Source organism: Glycine max, chromosome 16 (genome assembly GCF_000004515.6).
Source record: "Glycine max cultivar Williams 82 chromosome 16, Glycine_max_v4.0, whole genome shotgun sequence".
In the NCBI taxonomy this organism is placed as follows: Eukaryota; Viridiplantae; Streptophyta; class Magnoliopsida; order Fabales; family Fabaceae; genus Glycine; species Glycine max.
Window position 1 is genome coordinate 6247302 of NC_038252.2, and position 23121 is coordinate 6270422.

Below are 23121 nucleotides of genomic sequence, written 5' to 3' on the forward strand. Positions count from 1 at the left end.
TGGTTATTATGTTTTATGTAGAAGCTTTTTATGGTTTAAGTGGACTCTTTCTATTTGTCTCAACAAAAGGTGGTGAGTGGTGACCAACATTTTATAATCACACAAAAAGCCCTTCCATGCTTTTCTAGCTTTCAACTCGAAGTGCTTTCCGACCAATCATTTATCTCCCCCCTCAAAGGACATCATGCTTTTATTTAAATGTTTGAATGAACTGGCAGCATCTTTGCTTCAATCTCAAGCTCCTTTTTAAGTGTCATGCTTCCAATGTTTCACACTTGATATTAGTAACTTTCTATATCAAGGGATATATTTGTCTTGATTTCTCAAAGAAAAGAAAAGGCTTACAAAATGGGAAGACAACCTTGTTGTGATAAGGTTGGTTTGAAGAGAGGTCCATGGACTATTGAGGAGGATCACAAGCTCATGAACTTTATTCTCAACAATGGTATCCATTGCTGGAGATCGGTTCCCAAACTAGCAGGTAATAAGTTAGTTTATTAAAAGTCGTGTTCACATGTTCTACAGTTGATTACTTTGCAATAAATTAAGGGGTATGATATGATATATATGTATCTAACTTGGTGCATTTTGCATGTTGGTGAAGGTCTTCTAAGATGTGGAAAGAGTTGTAGACTTAGATGGATTAATTATCTGAGACCAGACCTTAAGAGAGGTGGCTTCACAGAAATGGAAGAGGATCAAATTATAGAACTACATTCAGGTCTTGGTAACAGGTATAACATATGTTTCTAATCATTGTCATTTGTCACTAAGGCAGAAAAATGTGATACTAAGATTATGTATATAGTATTTCTAAATCAATGTCATTGTATGCATAATGTATGTTCGATCAGTTACTTGGTTCTAACACAGTGAAGCATATATATTTTCAGATGGTCTAAGATTGCTTCACATTTCCCTGGGAGAACAGACAATGAAATCAAGAACCATTGGAACACAAGAATCAAGAAAAGGCTGAAACTCCTTGGTCTGGACCCTGTGACCCACAAGCCAATTGAGCAAAAGGAAAATACTGATGAGAACACAAATAAGACCAATCCACACCCTTCTATTTTTGGAGGGTCTGAAGAAAATGTGGAGATTAAATCCTTGGAAAATGGTGGCACCAAAGAAATGGCAAAAACAGAAGGGAAAAGAGAAGAAAACAATAAGGTGATTAATTGGGATGATACCTCTGAACTTTTAAACAATTTTGAAATGCTATGCTCAAAGTTGGACTTGGGATCATGGATGATGAGTCAAGAAACCAATACTAGTACTAATTCCTTATGTAGTTCTTCTGTCTCTATGGATGACACTAGTCACCTCTCTATGGACGAATCCTCTTATCTTCAGGAAAACTCCTTACAGCAATGGGTTGATAGTATGGATTCCATTCTCTCATGGGATGGCTTCAATCCTCTTGATCAAGACATTTTGTTCTTGGAAAATAGGGAATAAGCATACCCAAGTCATATAAAATGCCCCTACTACTTTTACAATCTCTTCAAGTAATAACATGTTACCAAAGTTTAATATAGAGTATATTAGTGCCACTTTTATCTTTTGCATTTTCTAGCTTTTGGCTGCAGTGGTACTGATTAATATATGTGATGATGATTACATGTTGAATGTGAATTTGCTTTTTGTAAATGTCTGTTCCTTAAATGTATTGCTTTGGATAGAGCTCCTCAACAACATCCTTCAGTCTCATCACATGTGTTTGGCTGAAGACTGCAGAGCAGGATAAAGATTATCACTTTTTTTTGTCTCCTCGTTTTTATCAAAGTTGTCACACTGATCATCATGAAGTGTCCAACGTTTACCCCATATATAGGTAATATTTAAGAGTTGTAGTTCATCATCATATGGTGTAAAAACATTAATTCATTTTGTTAAATATTTTATACTCCTTAAAAATATATATTAAATTACTTTTATGTGTATGACATAATAAATATTTTTTAAATAATTTTTTAGTTTAATTTTAATACAGAATGATTGCAATTTTTTTTTATATTGTCAGTTAATTAAAGTTAGATATAACTTTTATTTGTAATTATTATAGAAATTAATATATTTGTTTAATTATATAGCAATTGATTAAATAAACTGTAAAAACCATTAAGAGTATGTATTTCAATTTTTTTAAAATTTGGATTATAGGTAAACAATAAAAACTTGTATTTAAAACATTTTACCTATACTAAATTGTTGTTTTTTAAAATAATTAATCATAAATAAAATAAATGTATAAAATATATTTAAAAATTGTCATGCTATATATATATATATATATATATATATATATATATATCGTAATGATGGTTTATGGTGGTGAAAGTAGCCATATGCCATTAACATATAATGTATACACTTAAAGTTCCTTAAATAACTAAACATGTTTGGACAAATTGATGACTAGGTGCAACTTTAAGATGTACATTACGTTGCTTGCTTTAAAAAACATTTCTTTAATTGATATCTGGATTTAGATGATTATGATCGAATGAGTCGTGCCAAGCACTGATAATTATTGATGCACAACTCACTTTTTAGTCTACATGCATGAATCTGTGCGTAATCGAGTTAAGGGAAATAACAAGGAACATGAGCTACACGATGGAATAATGTTTCACATTGGCATTACTATTGATTATGAACCAACGAAGTCATCATGGTTTTCACAGTAGACACGTATAGCCATATAGGGACATAGGAAGGGTTCTTCAACGTAAAACTTTAAAGTGGTATCCGAAAAGTGTCAAGGGTGACTACTATTTTTTGAGAATATTTGCTAAAGGGAACTGTGATCTTAATTTCCATGCTTAGGAAACTATTTTACAAAAAGTTAAAAATAACGTATTTTAATGTAATATTTTTTATGCTTAAGAAAAAAGAAACAAAAGAAAGCTATTGGCGCTGGCAATTAAAAAGAGTGCCAAGAGCATCAACAACTAATTTGCAACTAAGATCCTAAGGAAAAGTTTCCAGAACTAAGAGCTGCGAATCCTGTCTTGAACCCTTATTTGCAAGCCAATCCACAACTTGATTGCCTTCTCTTAAAGTATGTTGAAAGCAAACATGCCAGTCCATTTGTATCAAGCCTTTAATCTTTGCCACTAGATAATAGAATTAATTAGACCTACCTCCTGAATGAGCTTCAAGACACATGCACATGGAATCAAACTTGCAAATAATGTTTCTAATTCCCTCAAGCCACGCAATGCTAAGACCATTGTAGATAGCTTGAAGTTCTGCATTAGTGACTGTAGTAACTCCACAATACCCGTGTAACCAACTATCCAGTTGCCATTGGAGCATGTTAACGAAGTTGAGTCTCGTGAGGCATTTTCTGGTTAGAATCAAAGATCTGCAAGATAGTGTGATGCAAGTTGTTGATGCGAGATACAATACCAAAATTTGGTATGACAGTGTCTTGAAAAATTTCCTCATTCCCAGCTTAATTTCCAAATCCGCCAACAAGCCACCGCAAATAGTTTTCCTTGACTTTCCGTAGCGTACGTGATGCCGCAACCAGGCTGAAATAACATTGGAAGTGTTGTTCTGATAAGCATCAAAGCGTAACATATCCCAAACTCTTTTTGCTTTCAGGCAGTCCCTAAAACAAGGGAGAATGGATTCTTTGCCGCTACCACACCTGAAGCAAGAAGAGTAAACTGAAATATGTGTTGGATAATATAAACTTGATTTAACCCATTAGTCAAGTGTTATATCTATTAAGTGCGTGTTACTACTTTAAAGAAATTTTTAGAAAAATATAGAAATAAGTAGAAATAACATTTAACTAAAGAAGTGTGTAGATCTAAGTAGTTAAGAGAAGTGTGTAAAATTCTCTCTTAAAGTGTGAAAACTTTTTTAATGTATTTAGAATTTTTCTTTGAAGTCTATAGAAAGAAGAGAGGTTAAATGAAATCAAAAAAGAAGTCAAAATAAAAACATCTCTAAATAATAAAAATTAGTTTTCTTTTAAATATTGTCTTCTCCACCACTTTTCTCAAATACTTTCTATAATCTTCTCTTTTTCAACAATGTGACAGATAGTACTAGTATGAAACAATATTTGTTGGAAGACATTGGTGGTTTGTAATCCACAGAAAGTGTTTTATATTCTCTAGAAGTTTTAGGGTACACACCCAAGATCCTCTTCCCATAGTGTAACTAGTGGTTATGCGAGCTTTTGTGTGTCGACCATAGGCGGATTTGGCATAATAAGTACTGTTTGGAGAATCCCCCCAAACAACCATATCAGGGACCTGATCATTCAAGAAAACACTTTGAATTTCATATTGAAGCCATAAGGGGACTGTAGTGTGAAGATAATCGAAACACCAGTCACCTTCAATCCAAAGAATCCAAAGATCAGAGACAAACAAGCTAAAATCTTGGTTACTTACATCGTCCATCAAACCATAGATATATAACGCCTTTGGAGGACCATGATCTATCGAACAACAAAGAAGTGTTCGCTTGGCCAATACGAAAATTAAAACAAGGCTCAAGAATTTTTGAAAGCTATTTTCAAAGAGGACCAAGTGTATGAGCATCCAGGGTACTCCTTTTGGAAGAGCACAGACTCACCGTGAAGGTATCTGGCCGTAACAAGTTGTGCCTATAGCTTACTAGGATCATGCAACATAGTCCATATGTGTTTGCCCAATATCGCTACGTTGGCCTCCCATGTGGTCCGAATGCCTAAACCTCTGTTGTGTCTCCGTTGAGTTAAAGTTTTCCATTTCATCCAATGATTGTGATCAGAGGAACCCCAAATGAAGCGGCGAGTAATTTTATCAAGTTCATCACAAATCCCCTGTGGGAGCCACATATTTTGCATTGAGTAAATCAGGATGGAGCTTAAAATAGACTTAGCTAGAGTGACTCGTTCAACTCTATTAAGCAATCTTTCCTTCCAATCAGAAAGACATCCTTTAACCCGATCCATGAGGAAGGAAAAGCTAGAGTTATTAACCCTCCCAGCAAGTAACGGAAAACTTATCAATGTGACGCCTGTTTATATTTTAGAGGCTATTCACTTGGATTTCTGAATATTTACTTTAAGGCCAGAAGCTTGACAAAAGAAATCCAAAACCTGTTTGACAATCCGTACCTGGGAACTCTTTGTTTATGTAAAGAGAAGGCAATCTTCGACAAAAAGAGGTGGGATATCCCTGGCCCATTCTTTGCAATTTTAACCGGTTTCCAGGAATTATTTTCCACAACATGTTGAATGAGAATGGAGAGCTTTTCCATACAAAGCACAAACAAATAAGGAGATAATATATCACCTTGCTGAAGACCTCTATGGGGATTGAAGCTTTCAAGAACCTCTTTATTCCATCTCAAAACCAAAGAAGTAGAGGTAATGCAATTCATAATGAGAACAATCTTAGTAGAAGGGAAGCCATATTCCGACCAAGTCAATCGGAGAAATTTCCAATTAATTTTATCATATGTTTTTTCAAAGTCAATTTTGAACAAGAGATATCTTGACTTATCTTTCTTTTTATGCATGCACAATTTCCTAAGTGACAGCATTGTTGCAAGTGCCTCTCCTAGGAAAGAAATTACTTTGAAAAGGAAAAATAAGAATGTTGAGTGATGCCTAAAATGTGTACTCGCACTAGGACAAGTGAATCCTATGCATTAGTATCGTGGACTCAAAAGTCTGAATATTGCATCCTAGAGACTAGTTGTATTATAAAATAATATAAATCGCTTAAACTAAATAATTTTGGATTTATTTTGAGTTGGTGGTTGTTTGTAACCATGTTAATGAAAAAAAAACTAAAGGCAAACAACAATTTCAAGAAATAGATAAGTATGAATACAGATAACCCAAATTATGAGTTCGAATGTACCATTTCCCCCTAATTCCTATTGTAATTTAGAACCCTTAGTTATCAATTAATCGCCTAATACTTCTTAATTTAATTATTAGCCTATGATCAAGGTATGAGAATACTCTTCCCCTAAATTAATACTACATTGGTCATTTGGGATTTACTTTAGGGTTAATGATGAATTACATAGATGACATTTGTAAAAAGGGATTCATGCCACCAGTTTGGTTATGCAAGTTTTATGAACTCTATTGCTCTATAGGTCATTCAATTTTGAGTAGATGGTCACTAACACACAATTAACTATGAATTAGAATGATCAATTTCAATATAAAAGAGAAAGTGGTAGAAAGATACAATTAATTGAATAACACTGAAGAACTTTATTAAAATGAGAAACTAGAGTGCATAGGTACAACTACATCACAATTCGAGCTCTAAGGGTTTAGCCAATCATGGTCACAATATAGCTAAACAACATATAATTTTGCATTGAGAATAAAATAGATAAAATACCACAATTGACTTTGGCGAAACTCTCTGGCTCAAAAACCATTATTGTGCGAAAAACACAATAAAAAGCTAACCTAAAGAATGCCTCCAATTTCTATTTATACTACTGAAATTAAACTACAATGTGGAGGTCAACAAAGGATGTGTTGAGTTGGCATAGGTCATATAGGTCAACTTGGCTTTCTACAAAAACTTGTGATGCTAATTCAGTACGGGCAGTGCTGGATCAGCATGGCGATACTCAAATGCTTGACGTGGATTGAAAAAACCTTGAGAAATCAGCATGGGTCATGCTGGATTAGCATGACCAATAGGTCCAGCACCGGCCATGCTTAGTGAAAGTTGCTCAAAATTCTCTTTTTCTCTTTACTTTTGGCTCTTTTATAACTTTATCAATTTCCTTGCTTAATTGTTCATACTTACATATACCCATGAGCTCCAATAACAAAATAAAGTAAAAAATATAAAAGACAAAATGAGACAAAAGTTGGGACCCAATTAACACAATCAAATATGGTTTATCATTGATATGAGGTCGGATTCTTAGAACAATCACCTTTGAGATAGCCTTCAACAACACATTACAAAGGCTTATGGGACAAAAGTCCTTCAAATTCCCAGGATTATCCACCTTGGAAATAGGAATGGTGAGAGTTTCTACCATGCAAGGATTGATCATCCCAATAGAAGAGGCTTGGGCCACCATCTCCTACATATCATTGCTAACAATATGCCAATAGGTCTGAAAGAAAACGGCAGAAAATCATCTAGGCCTAACTCTTTGTCAGGACTTAAAAGAGAAAATAACATCCTTGACCTCCTTTATAGTAATTGACCTTATAAGATCTTCAAAAAGTTTCTAGCCAATCCTAGGAAAGTAAGGAATATCAAGCCTTCCAGAATTCCAAGAGACTTGGTCTTGGACAAGCTTCTTGAAAAAATTATTAGCCTATCTTTGCACAACTTCCTCATCCGAACACCAAACATCATCAATCTGAAGACTTGTTATTTTATTTTTCCTCCTCTTGATGACTGTTTGTGTGTGAAAGAGCTTGGTATTTTTATTACCAAACTCACCCACTTCTCCCTTGATTTCTGGAACCAAAGCATCTCCTCTTATGCTAGAACTTCATTATATTGAATTGTTAAGAGCACTTGTGCAAGAAACTTTGTAAAACAAAGGATGAATAGTTAGAGCGCTTGTAGTTTTGTCTATCAAAGAACTATTTCGTCTAGTGATGCTTGATACTGTCGTTGACCAATCATTGTTATTAGGTCTTCTCTTCTTATCTTTATATAGGCACTAAAAGGAATATTTTTGTTGTGAAATCTAAGCCCTTGAAATTTTCCCGTTATTAGTCTTCCTTAAATGCGAGGGCAGTTTGATACGTTTCTACTTTTGATGTGTCCATTTTTGTAGAGGAAGGGGAAATTCATAGTTGGAAAGCAAATATGCCTTTCTTATTTTACATGTATTCTTGTCTCCATTACTCTTGTCCTTGATTAGGAGTAATACTTATACTCAAACTTTCTATTTTTTTTTATTAAATGTTTGAAACTCAAATTGTAAAGTTTATATTAAAAAAGTAGAGGGAATATCAAAAGCATGCATAAATGAATATAAGAGTGGTAAAACTTTAGATATGAAAACATAAAACATATATAAAGATTATCATGTGATATTGTCTTGAACAGAAAACTTAATCAAATGTCTAAATTAGACTATAAGTTTTGTTAAGAATATGATTAAAGTGTGTTTTTCATAAATGCAAGGACACAATCTTTTTTTTACTAGTGTTGGACGCTATAAATATTATAAAATTATTGGACGAAGTCCAATTGAGCACTTTAGACCCAGGTTCAATTAAAATATTTTTAACGTCTAAGTTAAGAATGATTATACCTATGTAAGCATTGGACGCATGTTTGTCCTCCATGACTTACTTAAACTCATTAGTTCATCAAACTTTAATATCTTTGTTATCATCAAGATTATAGGATTTTTGAGAGACTAAACATCTTTCATGTCTTTGATTAAAAAAAAAAACCAACACTTGAGCAACTAACAACACCAACTCAGCCAAACACTAGGCCACACTCGCTTAAGCATCACCTGTTGTGCATTTTCATTATTGTCTTAATTGGTATTTTTTAATTACTAAAATCAATTGAAACGAAAACTGAAATTTTTAATTTTTAATTTTTCTTGTCACCCCTAAAGTGAAGAAGAATTCAATAATCCTTTACACTTTGAAACACATTATTTTGTCTCTTCTATTCAATATTCGCTCCCTCACATGATCTGAATACAATATTGTCACACTTAATCATAGTGCAAAATCTCCTAAGAGTTTTGTATATGGCTTTGAAAGCTCAGTACCACAATTCGTTGCCATATAATTTTTTGGGATTTTTTTTTTCGATTTTGAAAGTTTTAAAAAGAAATTTAATTGTGTAATTAAAAGCACTACTTACCTTTTATACCCTGGTAAATTTATTAGATTAGCAGTGGACCTTATGACGTGCTTCTCCACCTTAAAAGCCACCATGTTTTAAGTGTATTTGAATTGATTGAACTTGCAATATTTGATAGGAGGTGTATTTTAAGGTACACCAATGAAAAGTTGTGTTATAGCACAAGTGATTCATATAGTGTAGGATATCAAATTTTTGATTAAGACCTAATCACAATATCTCCTCTCCCATCATCCTCACACCTACCACACCCTTCTGTCTCTATCTCTTCTCTGCCCTTCCCTTTACCTCTCATCTCCCCTTTTCTTTTCCATCTCTTCTAACCCCCAATGTCCATTAACCACCCTCGTCTTTCCCGAACCCTATCAGAGTCCCACTTAATGGATTAATGGTTTAGTGTTTCCAGCTAAAGACAATATTAAACGAGTGATTACTAGTTGCAATTGACAAAACATATCGACTTGAACATTATAAGAAAAAATTACAAGGAAAATCTAAAATATAATAAGAGATTTCACATTATTAATCAATTATTTTCTAACATGATTATGGTTATCATTATCTTCGTAGTGGAATATTGAAAAAATCATGAAAATAAACTTAGGTAAATATAAAATTAGACATTTATCTTAATAAAAAGGAGATGAGGGTGGGATGTAAGAGTTTGGGTATCATATAAAGGATTTTAAACAATAAGCATAACTTATTCCAAAAAACTTTTGTCGGCCAAAGTCAAAATTTAAATTTGAAACTAGATATGAAAGATAATGGACTCATAAAAACTTTGAAGCATTGAAGATTGAACGCACACATTCAACAACCAAACAACCATACTTTTTATATATTTTTTTGTTTTTATTTATCCGTCACTAGGCACGGGTCACTATCATATTAATTATTTTATTTTTTTATCTCACTTTTCTCTTTTAATTTCTTTTTTATTGTATAGTTTATTTTTATATAAATCTAGTGCACAAATACACTTTCATAACTTTTATTTTAACATGTTTATATACGTACCACTATTTACTGCGAACTTTAAAATTTCTTTTTATACAAGCCTCATGTGCAAACCCTCTTCATCAATCTCAAATACCTTTTAGTCTTTTTTTCTTCCCATTGTACGATTATTCGCTGTACTAAACAATAAAAATATTACAGAAGTCGCATTCGCATAATAAATATATACAGCAATGCATCATATACATATAATAATTGATAGAAAAAAAATTCATGTAATAAATATATACGATAATTCATAAAAATAAAAATAAGAGAAACACAGGGAAAAAACATTGAATGTTAGTATGTTACAAAGAAAAGAAATACTAAAAAAAATGTACAAATTAATGTAACCGCCTCGTCAACTAAAAACATTTACCACAAAGCTCCAAACTTTGACTACGCATTTGCACAGGCTCTCTGGGGTATGGTGGCAGCCATTAAAGCCATCGAGTTCAGATCTCGTACCCAAAATTAAACAACACCCACTTCACATCTCAACTTTCAATTGATCCACAATGGAGAAGTTTTCGATTTTGTTGCTGTTGGTGATGTTGGATCAGTTCATTTTCACTGTGGAAGCGGCTCAGAAGGCTCCATGGAGGATTCAGGTGCTTTTCTCTGTGGAATGTCAGAACTACTTTGACTGGCAAACGGTTGGACTCATGCACAGTTTTAGAAAGGCAAAGCAACCGGGGCACATAACGCGTCTTCTCAGTTGCACTGAGGAGCAGAAGAAAACTTACAGAGGGATGCATTTGGCTCCCACTTTTGAGGTGCCCTCAATGAGCAAACACCCCACAACTGGTGACTGGTAAAGTGGCATCAGTGTTTTGGAATAAGTTTTTTTTTTTATTCGTAGGAATCAAACTAAGGTGTTAGGGGGTTTACAATAACTCTTGCACACTACTCAACTAACTTAGTTAGACCCCCTTGGTGTGTTTGGAATAAGTTAAATCAGCTTCAGGAGTTTAAGTTGGACTGACAAGTGTAGATTGGTTTTGTCACTTTGTGTGTTTTGGTTTTATTGAGAAGTGATCTGCTATCATTGGCATTGCTTGTGATCAAGGCTTTAAAAAATGATCCGTGACTGTGATTATGGCCGCAACATCAAGGTTTTTTATGGTCCACGACCACAATTTGGAACTGCATCAACCACATTTGTCTGTGATATCAACAAACGCAACAAAACAACAACGCAACCGCGGTCGATATTTAAAACCTTGGTTGTGATTATCCCATGTTAGTGGTGCCACTTTGGTGGGACGTTTTTGTTAAGTGAAGGATGTGTTACTGTGTGATTCTGTTAATCTATTCATATGCAAACTTTGTGTGTTTCTGTTCTAGCTAAATTGTTCCTGTGAATGTTAGGCTTGATCTGTGTTTATATCAGTTTGTTGTTTAAACTAATGTGCATTGGTATTGGTTTCTATGCGTGTCTTTTACTTAACTGATCTCATATGAGGTAGACAAGTTTGTTGTGCTCATGTCTTTTATTTAGAAATTCAGGCAAACCCCCCTCCCCCTTCCCTCCCCCTTTTAATAATGAATATATTCCTGCTAGTCCTTAGAAGTGGTTGATCTCTACCATTCCCAGTTATGTGAACTTAAGTCTTTTGCCAAATAAGACACATGAATACCATTTTGCAGAAGAAGTGAATTAATGAAATCCTTTTCCCTTAATAGGGTGCGTAACATATAAATTCTGTATACTATTCAGGTACCCTGCAATAAACAAACCTGCTGGGGTTTTACATTGGCTCAAACACAGTAAAGATGCAGAAAATATTGACTGGGTTATCATCCTGGATGCAGACATGATAATCCGTGGGCGAATTGTACCTTGGAAACTTGGTGCTGAGAAAGGAAGACCTGTTGCAGCATATTATGGGTATTCATTAATATCTTAATTATTTTAGTTACTCCTTTTCTTAGTGATATTGTGTTAAAAGCTAGATATTTGCCCAATGGAAGGTATGTAATTGGGCTACTGCAGCCTCATGTTTTGCAGTGAAAAAATTACAAGAATATAGAAGTTTTGAGTACCTAAGCTTTTCTTATTTATCTTGACATTAATGCTTTCATTTGACATTTTTGTTGGGGAGAGAGTGCTTTCATTGGACATTTTGTTGGGGATAGAGAGATGGTTTGAGACATCTAATGATAAATTAGAGAATATGGAATTCATGAAAACCCAAACTTTTGTTTTTTGAATTTGTATCAAGTTATGAAACTCGCTTGTCTGAATTACTTGAAATAGTGCATATATCATGCACTTTTTATTCAGCGTTTATATCTCTGGCTCACCATGAAAACATGCCATAAACATAATAAAATTCCTTCTCTCCAGGTACTTAAGAGGTTGTGACAATATATTGGCTCAACTGCACACAAAACACCCAGAACTTTGTGACAAAGTTGGTGGACTTTTGGCCATGCATATAGATGACCTGCGAGCCTTGGCACCTATGTGGCTTTCAAAAACAGAAGAAGTACGACAAGATAGGGCTCACTGGGGAGTGAACATAACTGGTGACATATATGAAAAAGGATGGATTAGTGAGATGTATGGATACTCTTTTGGTGCAGCAGAAGTGAGTTTACTCTCTTAAAAATGTTGTATTTTGAACATCAAGCACTATATAACTATTTAACTTTCAGTATTTGTTTTGGTTTTTTCCTTTTTTTCACTCTTTTCATTTGAGCTTTCTTCTGTTGTTCACAGGTTGGTCTCCGGCACAAGATCAATGATAACTTGATGATTTACCCAGGTTATGCTCCCCGGGAGGGAGTTGAGCCAATTCTTCTTCATTATGGGCTGCCATTTAGGGTAGGGAATTGGTCATTTAGTAAGGCTGACCATGATGAGGATGCCATCGTTTATAACTGTGGCCAGCTCTTTCCTCAACCTCCTTATCCCAGGGAGGTATGTAAACCAATGTATTTATAGGAGGCAACTTGTGTCTTTTTGAGAAACAGTTTCTTATTCTGGTGGCATACCTGACTCATAGGAGAAGCAAATTCTACAGTCTTGTAAATATTTTTCTTTGACGTGTATCTATAAGACTCAGCATTTTAAGCTTCATGTTTTAGTCATTATACTGAATTTATCCATACATCAGTTTTTTTTTTTCTTTCTGAAATTCCAAAATTTCTTATTGCAGGTAATGCAGTTAGAAACAGACCCCAATCTACGGCGAGGACTATTTTTAAGTATAGAGTGCATAAACATTTTAAATGAAGCTCTTCTGTTACATCATGTGGCTAACGGCTGCCCTAAACCACCATGGTCTAAATATGTGAACTTTTTAAAAAGCAAAGCCTTTGCTGAACTAACTAAACCAAAATTAGTAACTCCTGCTTCTCTAGAAATGATGGAGGATACAGTACAAGAACATATTGATCATGATACTACCAGGCCATATCCTAAAATCCATACTGTTTTTTCCACTGAATGCACCCCATACTTTGATTGGCAGACTGTAGGGCTTATGCATAGTTTCCATTTAAGTGGACAGCCAGGAAATATCACTAGACTTCTCAGCTGTTCTGATGAGGACTTAAAGCTATATAAAGGCCATAACTTGGCTCCCACCCATTATGTCCCTTCTATGAGTCAACATCCATTAACAGGCGACTGGTAATTGTGTGTGTGCATTTCAATTTTCAGTTGCATTATGTTTACCTTCTTAGTTACTTTCTATTTCTGCACTTACACTTGGAACATAAAAATCAACATAAGTGGTTATGAAGTCAAGCATGTAATGTGCAAAGGACTAACCTTTGTGGCATATCCTTTTGTTTTTTCTGGAAGATTTTTTAAATAATTTAGCTAAAAGTATTTCGTCTTATGAGCTTGTCCTGGTAATAAAATTATGATTTTGTCTGAAACTATATTCACTATGGTCAAACTTGTTATCTACATTGGTTGACTTTTTCTTTTTCAATTTCTTGTTTTCTATGATTTCTATTTCTACTGAATTCTGTGTGCTGTTTATCATTATTTATTAGTGTACTTTCTAACATCTCAAGGTCTTAGAAACAGATATATCTTGTCAACTTTATTTCCCTATCAAAATAAGTGAAACCTTCTAGACCCAATGTCTATAACAGCTGGATGTGATTATTATGCAATATGTATTGGGGTATCTTTTGATGTTCTAAAAATAAGGATCTGGGTTTAGTCTGTAAAACTACTCATTGTTGCAGACCTCCAATAAGGAGTGTCTGGATATTTGAAGAAGAATAGGAGTATAGGGAATTAGAGATTTAAGCTGTAGCAATAGAAAATTAGAAATAACAACTGTAGTAACTGTTTAGGAGGTTACTGTGCGGAGAGTAGTTATAAGACAGTTAAAGAGACTTATTGGAGGTTATTGATTGTTTTGAGAGATAGAAGGGAGGCCAGGTCTCTTAAATACCCAAGGGAAGGACTGAATTCTCTGCACTACTTGTCTTATCAATGTATGGATTGTATTACATTGATATTGACACATCTTTGTCTTGTGTTTGGTGTAGCTTGTTGAAATGGTGTACAAATAGCTTGCTCCACTACACTTAATGCACAATAGTTGAGATCCTATCACATTTAGATGTTGTATGTAGATGAATTATGTAGACTTCAGGCAAAGAAGTGAATGTCTGTTTTATTTCAGGTATCCAGCAATTAACAAACCAGCTGCAGTCCTCCACTGGCTCAATCATGCAAATATTGATGCTGAATTCATAGTGATTCTAGATGCTGATATGATAATGAGAGGCCCAATTACCCCATGGGAATTTAAAGCTGCGCGAGGCAAACCTGTTTCAACTCCTTATGAGTAAGCCTAGTGAATTCGATTTATCATTGTAAAACCTATTAGTGTTGTTGACATCAATGTATTGTGGATGGACTTGTATTTCTGGGTTTTGTCTTGCTCTTTCTTGCATTTAGATTATGATGACTTGTTTGTTGTTTCCATTTTTATTCTTTACATACAGCTACCTTATTGGCTGTGACAATGAGCTTGCAAAATTGCATATTAGCCATCCTGAGGCTTGCGACAAGGTTGGTGGTGTAATCATCATGCATATAGATGATTTGCGGAAATTTGCTTTACTCTGGCTGCATAAAACCGAGGAAGTTCGGGCTGATAGAGCTCATTATGCCAGAAATATAACAGGAGATATATATGAATCTGGTTGGATTAGTGAGATGTATGGTTACTCATTTGGCGCAGCAGAGGTATTTTGTTTTAAAATTTTCACAATTCATACTCAACATACCTGTTTATCTAAGCACAAGCATGGTAGACAGACACAAAAGCACAGACAAATTCAAAGTGTTCTATTCAAGATTTATATAGTTGGCTTAAATATGTTTTTTTGTCCCTAATAAATAATTTATCTTTGCGTTTGCTCCCTAAGAAAGTTTTGCTTTGCATTGAGTTCTTAATAAAACAACAATTTTGTTTTTAGTGCTTGACACTTTTTTTTTTTAGTTCCTAATAAAATTAGCGAATTTTGTGTTTTCTCCCTTATAATTTTTTTTTCATTTGTTATTAGTCGGGACTAAAACAAAATATCAAGGACCAAACACAAAATTGTTGTTTTATTAGGGATGCAATGCAAAACAAAAATTTATTAGGGAGCAAAAACAAAAATTAGGTATTTATGAGGAATCAAAAACATATTTAAGCATAATATATAATACGGACATGGCTTCCTTTTTGCAGTTTTCATGCTTCATGATTGTTCACATGATTCTAGGCTGCAATACTGTGGATTGAAATGACCATCCAATTTGATGCCCTCATCATGAAGTGCATTTATCATTTACGTGTTCAGTTGCACTCTATATTGTTATACTACAAAAATAATTATTTTACATCCTCCTTAAATTATGAACTAGCTTCACTGTTATAACCTGAAATGTTGTTGCAGATGAAATTAAGGCATACTATAAACAGAGAGATTATGATATATCCAGGATATGTTCCTGAACCAGGCATCAAATATAGAGTTTTCCACTATGGATTGGAATTCCATGTTGGGAATTGGAGTTTTGACAAGGCAGAGTGGCGAGAGATCGACATGGTCAACAGATGCTGGGTCAAGTTTCCAGAACCACCAGACTCCTCAACACTTGATCACAATGACGAGGATAATTTTCAGCGAAACCTTCTCAGTATAGAATGCATGAAGACACTAAATGAAGCATTGCATCTGCATCATGAAAAAAGGAACTGCCCCAAAGATGGTTCCGTACTCGAATCCAAAGAGGACGCGACAGAGGAAAGCATAACTTCCTGGAAAATCAGTAATTTCAGTGAAAATTTTGACTCAAAGGTAAATCATAAGTCAGCAAATGATTCTGAGGAGATGGCTAGTGTTCTTAAAGATGGGACAGGGATACCTAGTTCCTTCATGGTTCTATTTTTATGTGCATTTTCTGTATTTGGTTTCTTGGTCATCATTTTTTTGGTGCATTCTGGTCATAAAAGAAAAGGGATGAAAATGAAACACCATAGAACCAGGAGAAGAAACTTGTAAGAAGGATAGATAGGGGAGGGACATGACTTCGCAACCGTGGCTGAAAGTGCCTCTTTAAACATTCTTCTCTTATTCTGATACTGTAAAATCTGCAGGTAAAGAATTTTAGACTACCCTGCAGTGAAGTTATCATAAATTGAAGGGCACAAGTTATGCTACCCGAGAGATTATGACTTCATTCCCATAGAGCATGATAATATGAACGTTCAAGAAACTCACTTGAACAGGTTTAAAAGTGCTTGTACTATTTTGTACTCAGGAATCATAAAATGGTTAGAAACATAGAACGAGACTCAACCCTGCACCTTCAATGTTCAAACAGGTTGGTGTTAAACAGGGATTGTCCTGCAGAATAGGGGCGTAAATTACTTTATGATTCACACGTTTTTTATTTGTCACAGCAAAGGCATTCGGTGAGCTGTGTCATTTTCTTAAATTATTGTAACATTTTATTCCTCTCAATATTTGTAAAGGATTTGTAATAAAATGGTGTTATATGTCAGCATTGACAACTGACTATTCTAGAAATATTATTACAACACTGCCAAAAAGGATATATTATTAGAAATATTATTACAACACTGCCAAAAAGGATATATTATTACAACTGTATGGTAAATGGCTTGGGTACAAGTCTTGATGCTAGTGGCTGATCTAGGTTATGGTCAAGGGGTGCACTTGCACCTCCTCAATTTTTAAAAAACAATTTTATTAATGTTGTTATTTTTAAAACTAATAATATCAAGGCCAATTTATGGTATCTATGGGAGATTTTAATGAGATTTTGCATTTGGAAGACAAGCAAGGAGGATGTTCTGTGGATTTATCTATAATGCAAGGGAATAATTATTCCACTACTAGATTTGTTATTCACACTACCAAGATCCAAGACCTAAGACCCAAGACCCACGTCTACTGCGTTGGCACACCCACCATCAATCAACCTTGTCCTTTGCACCTTCCTTTTCCCTCACTCTTTTTTGCTCACAAGCAAATATGGGCAACAGTGTGAATCTAGGGTTGGGATCCTAAATTTGGTTGTTGAATCTGTGTGTGTTTGGGATGATGATCCGACGAGATTGGGATGGTGGGTTTGAATGGGGAGAATTTGTGTTGATGCTCAACCAACACTAGAAATATGATTCTGTTGTTGTACAACGTACAATGAAATCATATTTTCGTTAGGCACACATGATGTAAAAATTAACGCAATGAAAATATGATCCCATTGTACACTATACAATGAAATCATATTTTTGCTGCTTTGTTTTTTTTCCACCCCCTAAATAACAATGGAAATATGATTTCATTATACATTTGTACAAACAAAATTGTATTTTTGTTGTTATTTGTTTTCCACCCCCAAATAAGTAACGAAAGAACGATTCCATTGTATTTTCGTCCAAGGGTTAATTTCAGAATACAACTAAGAGGCACCCCACATGGGTAATGCCAATAATGCAAAATTTTATTGATGTTGTTGATGAGTGTCATATGAAGAACTTAGGCTTTAATGGTGCTAGGTTTACATGGTCAAATAAAAGAGCGAAGTCCAATACTTTGGCTAATGATGCTTGGAGGAACTTTTGGCAAGAATTAAGGTGTCTTTAAAGACTAGATATAGTTCGGACCAGAATCCCATTATTGTGGAGTTTGAGACTCATAAGAAGAAACCAAGGAGGAAGCATTATTAATATAAGTTTGAACAAAGATGACTTCAGGAGGATGAGTGATGGGATTGTAGTTACATCATGGGCATCAGGGGATAATTTAATGTCAAATTTACAGTGTACTAGTATGTCTTTGGAGACACTCCAAAAAGCACCTTTCTTAGAGGAGAATTTATCTAAGGAGTTAAAGGTGAAGTCTTTTAATACACTTTAAGTCAAGAGGAACTACATTGAAGACAAAGATCTAGGGCGAGTTGGTTGAAAAAAGGGTGATCAGAATACAAAGTTTTTCATAAAAAGGCATCCAAAAGGAACATGTGAAATACTATAAAAAATTTAATGCTAATGATGGAGTGGTGCATTAAGATGAGAACATTCCAATTGCTATTGTCTACTTCAACTCTCAAAGATCATGCTACTAAGAGGCACTGAATCCTAGCTATATTGTAGCTATCAATGACTCTCTCTTGAGATATGCTTGATTGGAATATATGTAACATATCAAAACTATATAAAATATATGTAACATATGAAAACTATATAAAATCAAAGTTTAAGTTTCCTTTATCTTTATGGATGAAAAACATCATGACACTTTGAATGCTAGTTTTCATAAAGCTTTTGGAAGCAATACATTTAGTATAACATTGGGCATTGTATTTATTTTTCAAACCATTAGATTGAATCCAATTTTGTTACATTGAACACATGTTCAATTAAAATCATTTTTGCGTCTAAGATAAGAAATACAATACCTTCACTCAATTTAGATGCATGTAATAATGTAATACTCAATGAATCTCATTAGTCCATCAAATGTTAATATCTTTATTATCATAAAAAAATATTAGATTTTTAGGGGTTAGACATCATTCATGTCTTTGATTTTAAAAAATCACTCACTCTTGACATTTATTTTTGCATATGAATTGAGGAAGATTGTCAAATTTAATTTCAACTAAAAATTCCATTTCTCTCTACCCAATTTTCATTCTTATAATGATTTGATTTAATGTTGATTAGTTAAATTTCACAGTTATTCTTCATTTTTTTTATTTGATTTGTTTATTGGTGATTAAATTTCATCAATTAAAATAGTTTTATTCAAGCATAATTGATTCATTACTCGTAAATTGTTTGATTAAATGTCAAATTTAAGTATGCTATTTTCATTTGAGGTCATCCCCTTATGGTGTTCTATTATTGTTTCTCTTCAAGTCTCTAACTAAGTTGCAATTGATATTCTTTATTAGAATTATGTGTTCCTTGACGTGTAAATCATTCTATAATTACATTTTTTATAGTTGGCAATATAGCAATTTGTTGATTCAAGTTTAATCTTTGTCCCTAAAGCCTGAGAAGTTGTTATGCATTTGCCTAGCTAATCCTTTTATTATGGATCTATTATAGTATCTTAATGTGTGCATGCCCATGCCAAATCAAATTTAAGCCAACATTCAAAGTCTATTGATATTTTAATTTGATTTCTCTCTTGCTTTTTTTGATATAAGTATTTGTGAATTTTCTTTCCATAGTTTAAATAGTTAGGAATAAAAAAATGTTTGGTTTATTATGGGGGTACAAGTGCTTTGAGGATTTTTCTTTTGCTTATTTTCTATGCTAATGGCTTTGAAATCCCAAAAGAGGTAGACAAATTGTTTAGAAAGTCATTGTTCCCAACACTAAAAATGCATCACAATTGACACTTTTGGTACCCTATTTTCACTGAGTTATATTTCAAGAATCATTAGCTAATATATTTGTTTGACTATAAGCATACTGGATCTTACAAGTGAAATTTCATATGTAGAATCTCTTTTTCTTCAAAGCTTCAATCTTGTATTTATAAACTTCTATGGATAATAAAATGTATTATCCTTTCTTTTGAGCATTTCTCACCTTGTCTCTAATACTTGTACGAAAATGATTTGTGCATATAATACATTGATTGTGTTTTGTTTATTATGGGGAGGGGGGGCAAAAAGATGTTGTTTTGTTTATTATGGAGGGGCAAGTTCTTTGAGAATTTTCTTTTGCTTATTTTATATGTTATAGGTTTTGAAATCTACATATGAAGTAGACAATTTGTTTAGCTAATAAATTTGTTTGACTATAAGCATATTGAATCTTACAAGTGAAATTTCACAACTAAAATCTCTTCTTCTTCAAAGCTTCAATCTTGTATTTATAAGCTTCCATAGATATGATCATTGTTGGGAGGAGAGCCTTCTAATTTTTCCATTTAGACACAAAGGCCTTTCAATCTACGTGTTAGCATGTGGTGGAGAGAGAAAGACAAAAAGTATTGTCCTTTCTTCTAAGTAGTGCTCACATTGTCTCTAATACATGTACAAAAATGATTTGTGTAGATAATATGTTAATTGTGCTTTGTCCTGCCTTACAAACATACACTTAAAATTTAAATGATAAGATATTTTTAATAAGGCGACAGAACACAAGACAAAAGTTAAGATTTATCTTTTGTAAAGAATTATAATTTGGTCCATGCAAAACAAAGGAATCTAATAATTAATCAAGTAAATTGCCTTGCTTGTAGGTAAAGAGATTGTTACATACGTGGGACCAAGACCACCCGTTGGAATACACTGCTACATCTTTGTGATGTTTAAATAGAAAGTACCCTTAGGTCTTGTGGAACAGCCACCAACTTGTGCAAGCTTCAACACTCATTATTTTGCTAGAGATTGGACTTGGGCCTCCCAGTGACCACTGTCTACTTCAACTCTTAGAAAGAGCCTGTTGCTAAGAGGCGTTGAATCTTAGCTGCTATCACTGAATATCTCTTGAGATATGCATGGTTGGAATATATGGAAGAGATCAAAAGTATATGACTAGTGATTAAATACAAACTTTCCAATAGAATCATTCTTGCCCAAAGCACATGTATACAACTTTTACATTGGACATAATAAAACTTGGTCTAAGTATAAATGGAATTTAAAGTTTCATTTATCACCATGGATGAAAAGCAACACAACACTTTGGATGCTAGTTTGCATAAATTAAAGCTTTTGGAAGCATTACATATATATACTAGTGTGTTAGGTGTTGTATTTGTTTTAGAAACCATTGGATCAAATCCAATTTTGTCACATTGGGTGCATGTTTAATTAAAATCATTTTGCATAGGATAAGAAATATAATAGCATCAACTGATTTGGATGCATGTAATCTTTTAATAATCCATAAATCTCATTAGTCCATCAAACATTAATATCTCTGTTATTATCAATATTATGAGATTTTGAGGGTTAGACATCATCTATGCCTTTGGTTTTACAACTTACTCATTCTGAACATTTCCTTTTTCATGTGAATTGAATAACATTGTCAAATTTAATTTCAACTAAACTTTTTGCTGGAACACAAGTATGAGTTAAAATCTCGCATTGCATAAGATTGAAAAAGTTGAACACCACATAAGTAAAAGTAAGATTCATAAACCTGGACTTTAAGGTTTTGGGTTAAAGTGTGGTGTTAAGTTTACTTATGTGATTACTCATAACTCATTGGTATAAATCTTTCCAGTTTACCCTCCTCGGTTGCATAACAAATTGCATTTTATTCTTATAGTGACATGATATAATGTTGATTGGTTAACCTTCCAAGTTGTTCTTTAATTTTTTATTTGTTTTTTTAATTTCTTTAGTTCAATTAGCTTTCTTCAAGCATATTTGATTGCTCATAAATTTTATAATTAGTTGTCAAATTTAAGCATCTTAGTTTCATTTGAGTTCATCCCCTTGTCGTGTTCATTATCATTTCTTTGCAAGTCTCTAGTTAAGTTGAAATTGATATTCTTCATTAGAATTATGGGCCCATTAACGTGTAAGTCACTCTACAATTATGTTTTTGATATTTAGTAATAGAACAATTTGTTGATTCAACTTTAATCTTTGTCCCAAAAGTATGAGAAGTTGTTATGCACTTTCCTAACTAATCCTTTTGTTATGGATCTATTATAGCATCTTAATGTGTGCATGCCCATGCCAAATCAACTTAAGCTAAGCCAACATACAAAGCCTATTTGTATTTTAATTTGATTTTTCACTTGCTTTCCTGGAGACAAGTATTGGTAATTCTTTTTCCTTTGTTTAGTATGGCAAACAAGTGCTTTTGAGGAAAAAATTGGTTTTCTTTCTTTCTATGGTAATAGCTTTGAAATCTCCAAAAGAAGTAAACAATTTGTTTAGAGAGTTGTTATTTGTTTGTAGAAATGCAACACATGGGATGACTAGTGAATTACTTTTTTTCAGTAAACAACAAAGGAAAAGAAAAAAAGGAGAACAAAAAAATATTTTTTGTCTGATTAGGAAAGAAAACCAAAGTTGGTTAACCCACATATAATTTCATGTCAACAATTATACATTCCAAAAAATGTTTGAATAGGTTAACCCAATCATTTGAATTGGTTACCAAGTCACAAAAGCTTGTAAGATTTAGTGTACTTATAACCAAATAAAGTTATAAGCTAATGGTTTTTGAAATGTAACTCAATAAAAATAAGGAACCTAAAGATTCAGTTGTAATTCATTCCTACTCATTCGAATTTCAACTCTCTAAATAAATTATGTACTTCTTTTGGAGATTTTAAAGTCATTACCATAGAAATAACCCAAATTTCCCCCCAAAGCACTTGTTTCCCATATAAAAAAAACATCTTTTTATTCCATAACAATTTAAACAACAAAATAAAAAATTCTCAAATGTATGTCTCCAATAAAGCATGGGAGAAATCCAATTGAAATATCAATAGGCTTTGTATGTTGGCTTAGCTTAATTTGATTTGGTATGGGCTTGAGCACATTAAGATGCTATAATAGATCCATCACAAAAGGTTAGGCAAAGCTTCTCAAATTTTAGGGACAAAGATTAAAATTGAATTAATATATTGTTCTATTACAAATTATCAAATAAGTAATGCATGTTAAGGAACACATAATTTTAATGAAGAACACATATATAACAACTTAATTGGAGACTTTAGCTACAACAATAATGAACACGTAAGGGGATGAACTAAAAAATTACTTAAATTTGACATTTAA

General features: G+C 33.4%; 2 protein-coding genes across 3 annotated transcripts; both read left to right on the top strand.

The window, feature by feature from the left end:
• Nucleotides 1–218: 218 nt before the first annotated feature.
• LOC100783231 (myb-related protein 315) lies at nucleotides 219–1850 on the top strand. The gene is made up of 3 exons (XM_003548495.4): nucleotides 219–481; nucleotides 605–734; nucleotides 894–1850. The coding sequence occupies exons 1-3, from the start codon at nucleotides 349–351 to the stop codon at nucleotides 1459–1461; spliced, it is 831 nt and encodes a 276-aa protein (XP_003548543.1). The 5' UTR covers nucleotides 219–348; the 3' UTR covers nucleotides 1462–1850.
• An 8340-nt stretch (nucleotides 1851–10190) lies between these two features.
• LOC100783769 (peptidyl serine alpha-galactosyltransferase) lies at nucleotides 10191–16884 on the top strand. Of its 2 annotated transcripts, XM_041010237.1 has the most exons (9): nucleotides 10191–10665; nucleotides 11572–11742; nucleotides 12202–12445; nucleotides 12577–12777; nucleotides 13016–13491; nucleotides 14507–14671; nucleotides 14832–15075; nucleotides 15774–16178; nucleotides 16478–16884. In XM_041010237.1, exons 1-9 carry the CDS (start codon nucleotides 10370–10372, stop codon nucleotides 16520–16522), a joined length of 2247 nt encoding a protein of 748 aa, XP_040866171.1. In that variant the 5' UTR covers nucleotides 10191–10369; the 3' UTR covers nucleotides 16523–16884. The 2 variants fall into 2 exon arrangements, with proteins under 2 accessions (XP_040866171.1, XP_006599063.1); XM_006599000.4 differs by having other exon boundaries at nucleotides 10195–10665; nucleotides 15774–16884.
• Nucleotides 16885–23121: the final 6237 nt, after the last annotated feature.

Bases quoted from the DNA above. Each gene is read 5' to 3' on its own strand.
- LOC100783769 (XM_006599000.4), top strand. From the start codon at position 10,370: ATGGAGAAGTTTTCGATTTTGTTGCTGTTGGTGATGTTGGATCAGTTC. The intron at 11,743-12,201 runs GTATTCATTAAT...CCTTCTCTCCAG, and splicing joins CCTGTTGCAGCATATTATGG to GTACTTAAGAGGTTGTGACA. The intron at 12,446-12,576 runs GTGAGTTTACTC...TGTTGTTCACAG, and splicing joins ACTCTTTTGGTGCAGCAGAA to GTTGGTCTCCGGCACAAGAT.
- LOC100783231 (XM_003548495.4), top strand. From the start codon at position 349: ATGGGAAGACAACCTTGTTGTGATAAGGTTGGTTTGAAGAGAGGTCCA. The intron at 482-604 runs GTAATAAGTTAG...ATGTTGGTGAAG, and splicing joins ATCGGTTCCCAAACTAGCAG to GTCTTCTAAGATGTGGAAAG. The intron at 735-893 runs GTATAACATATG...ATATATTTTCAG, and splicing joins CATTCAGGTCTTGGTAACAG to ATGGTCTAAGATTGCTTCAC.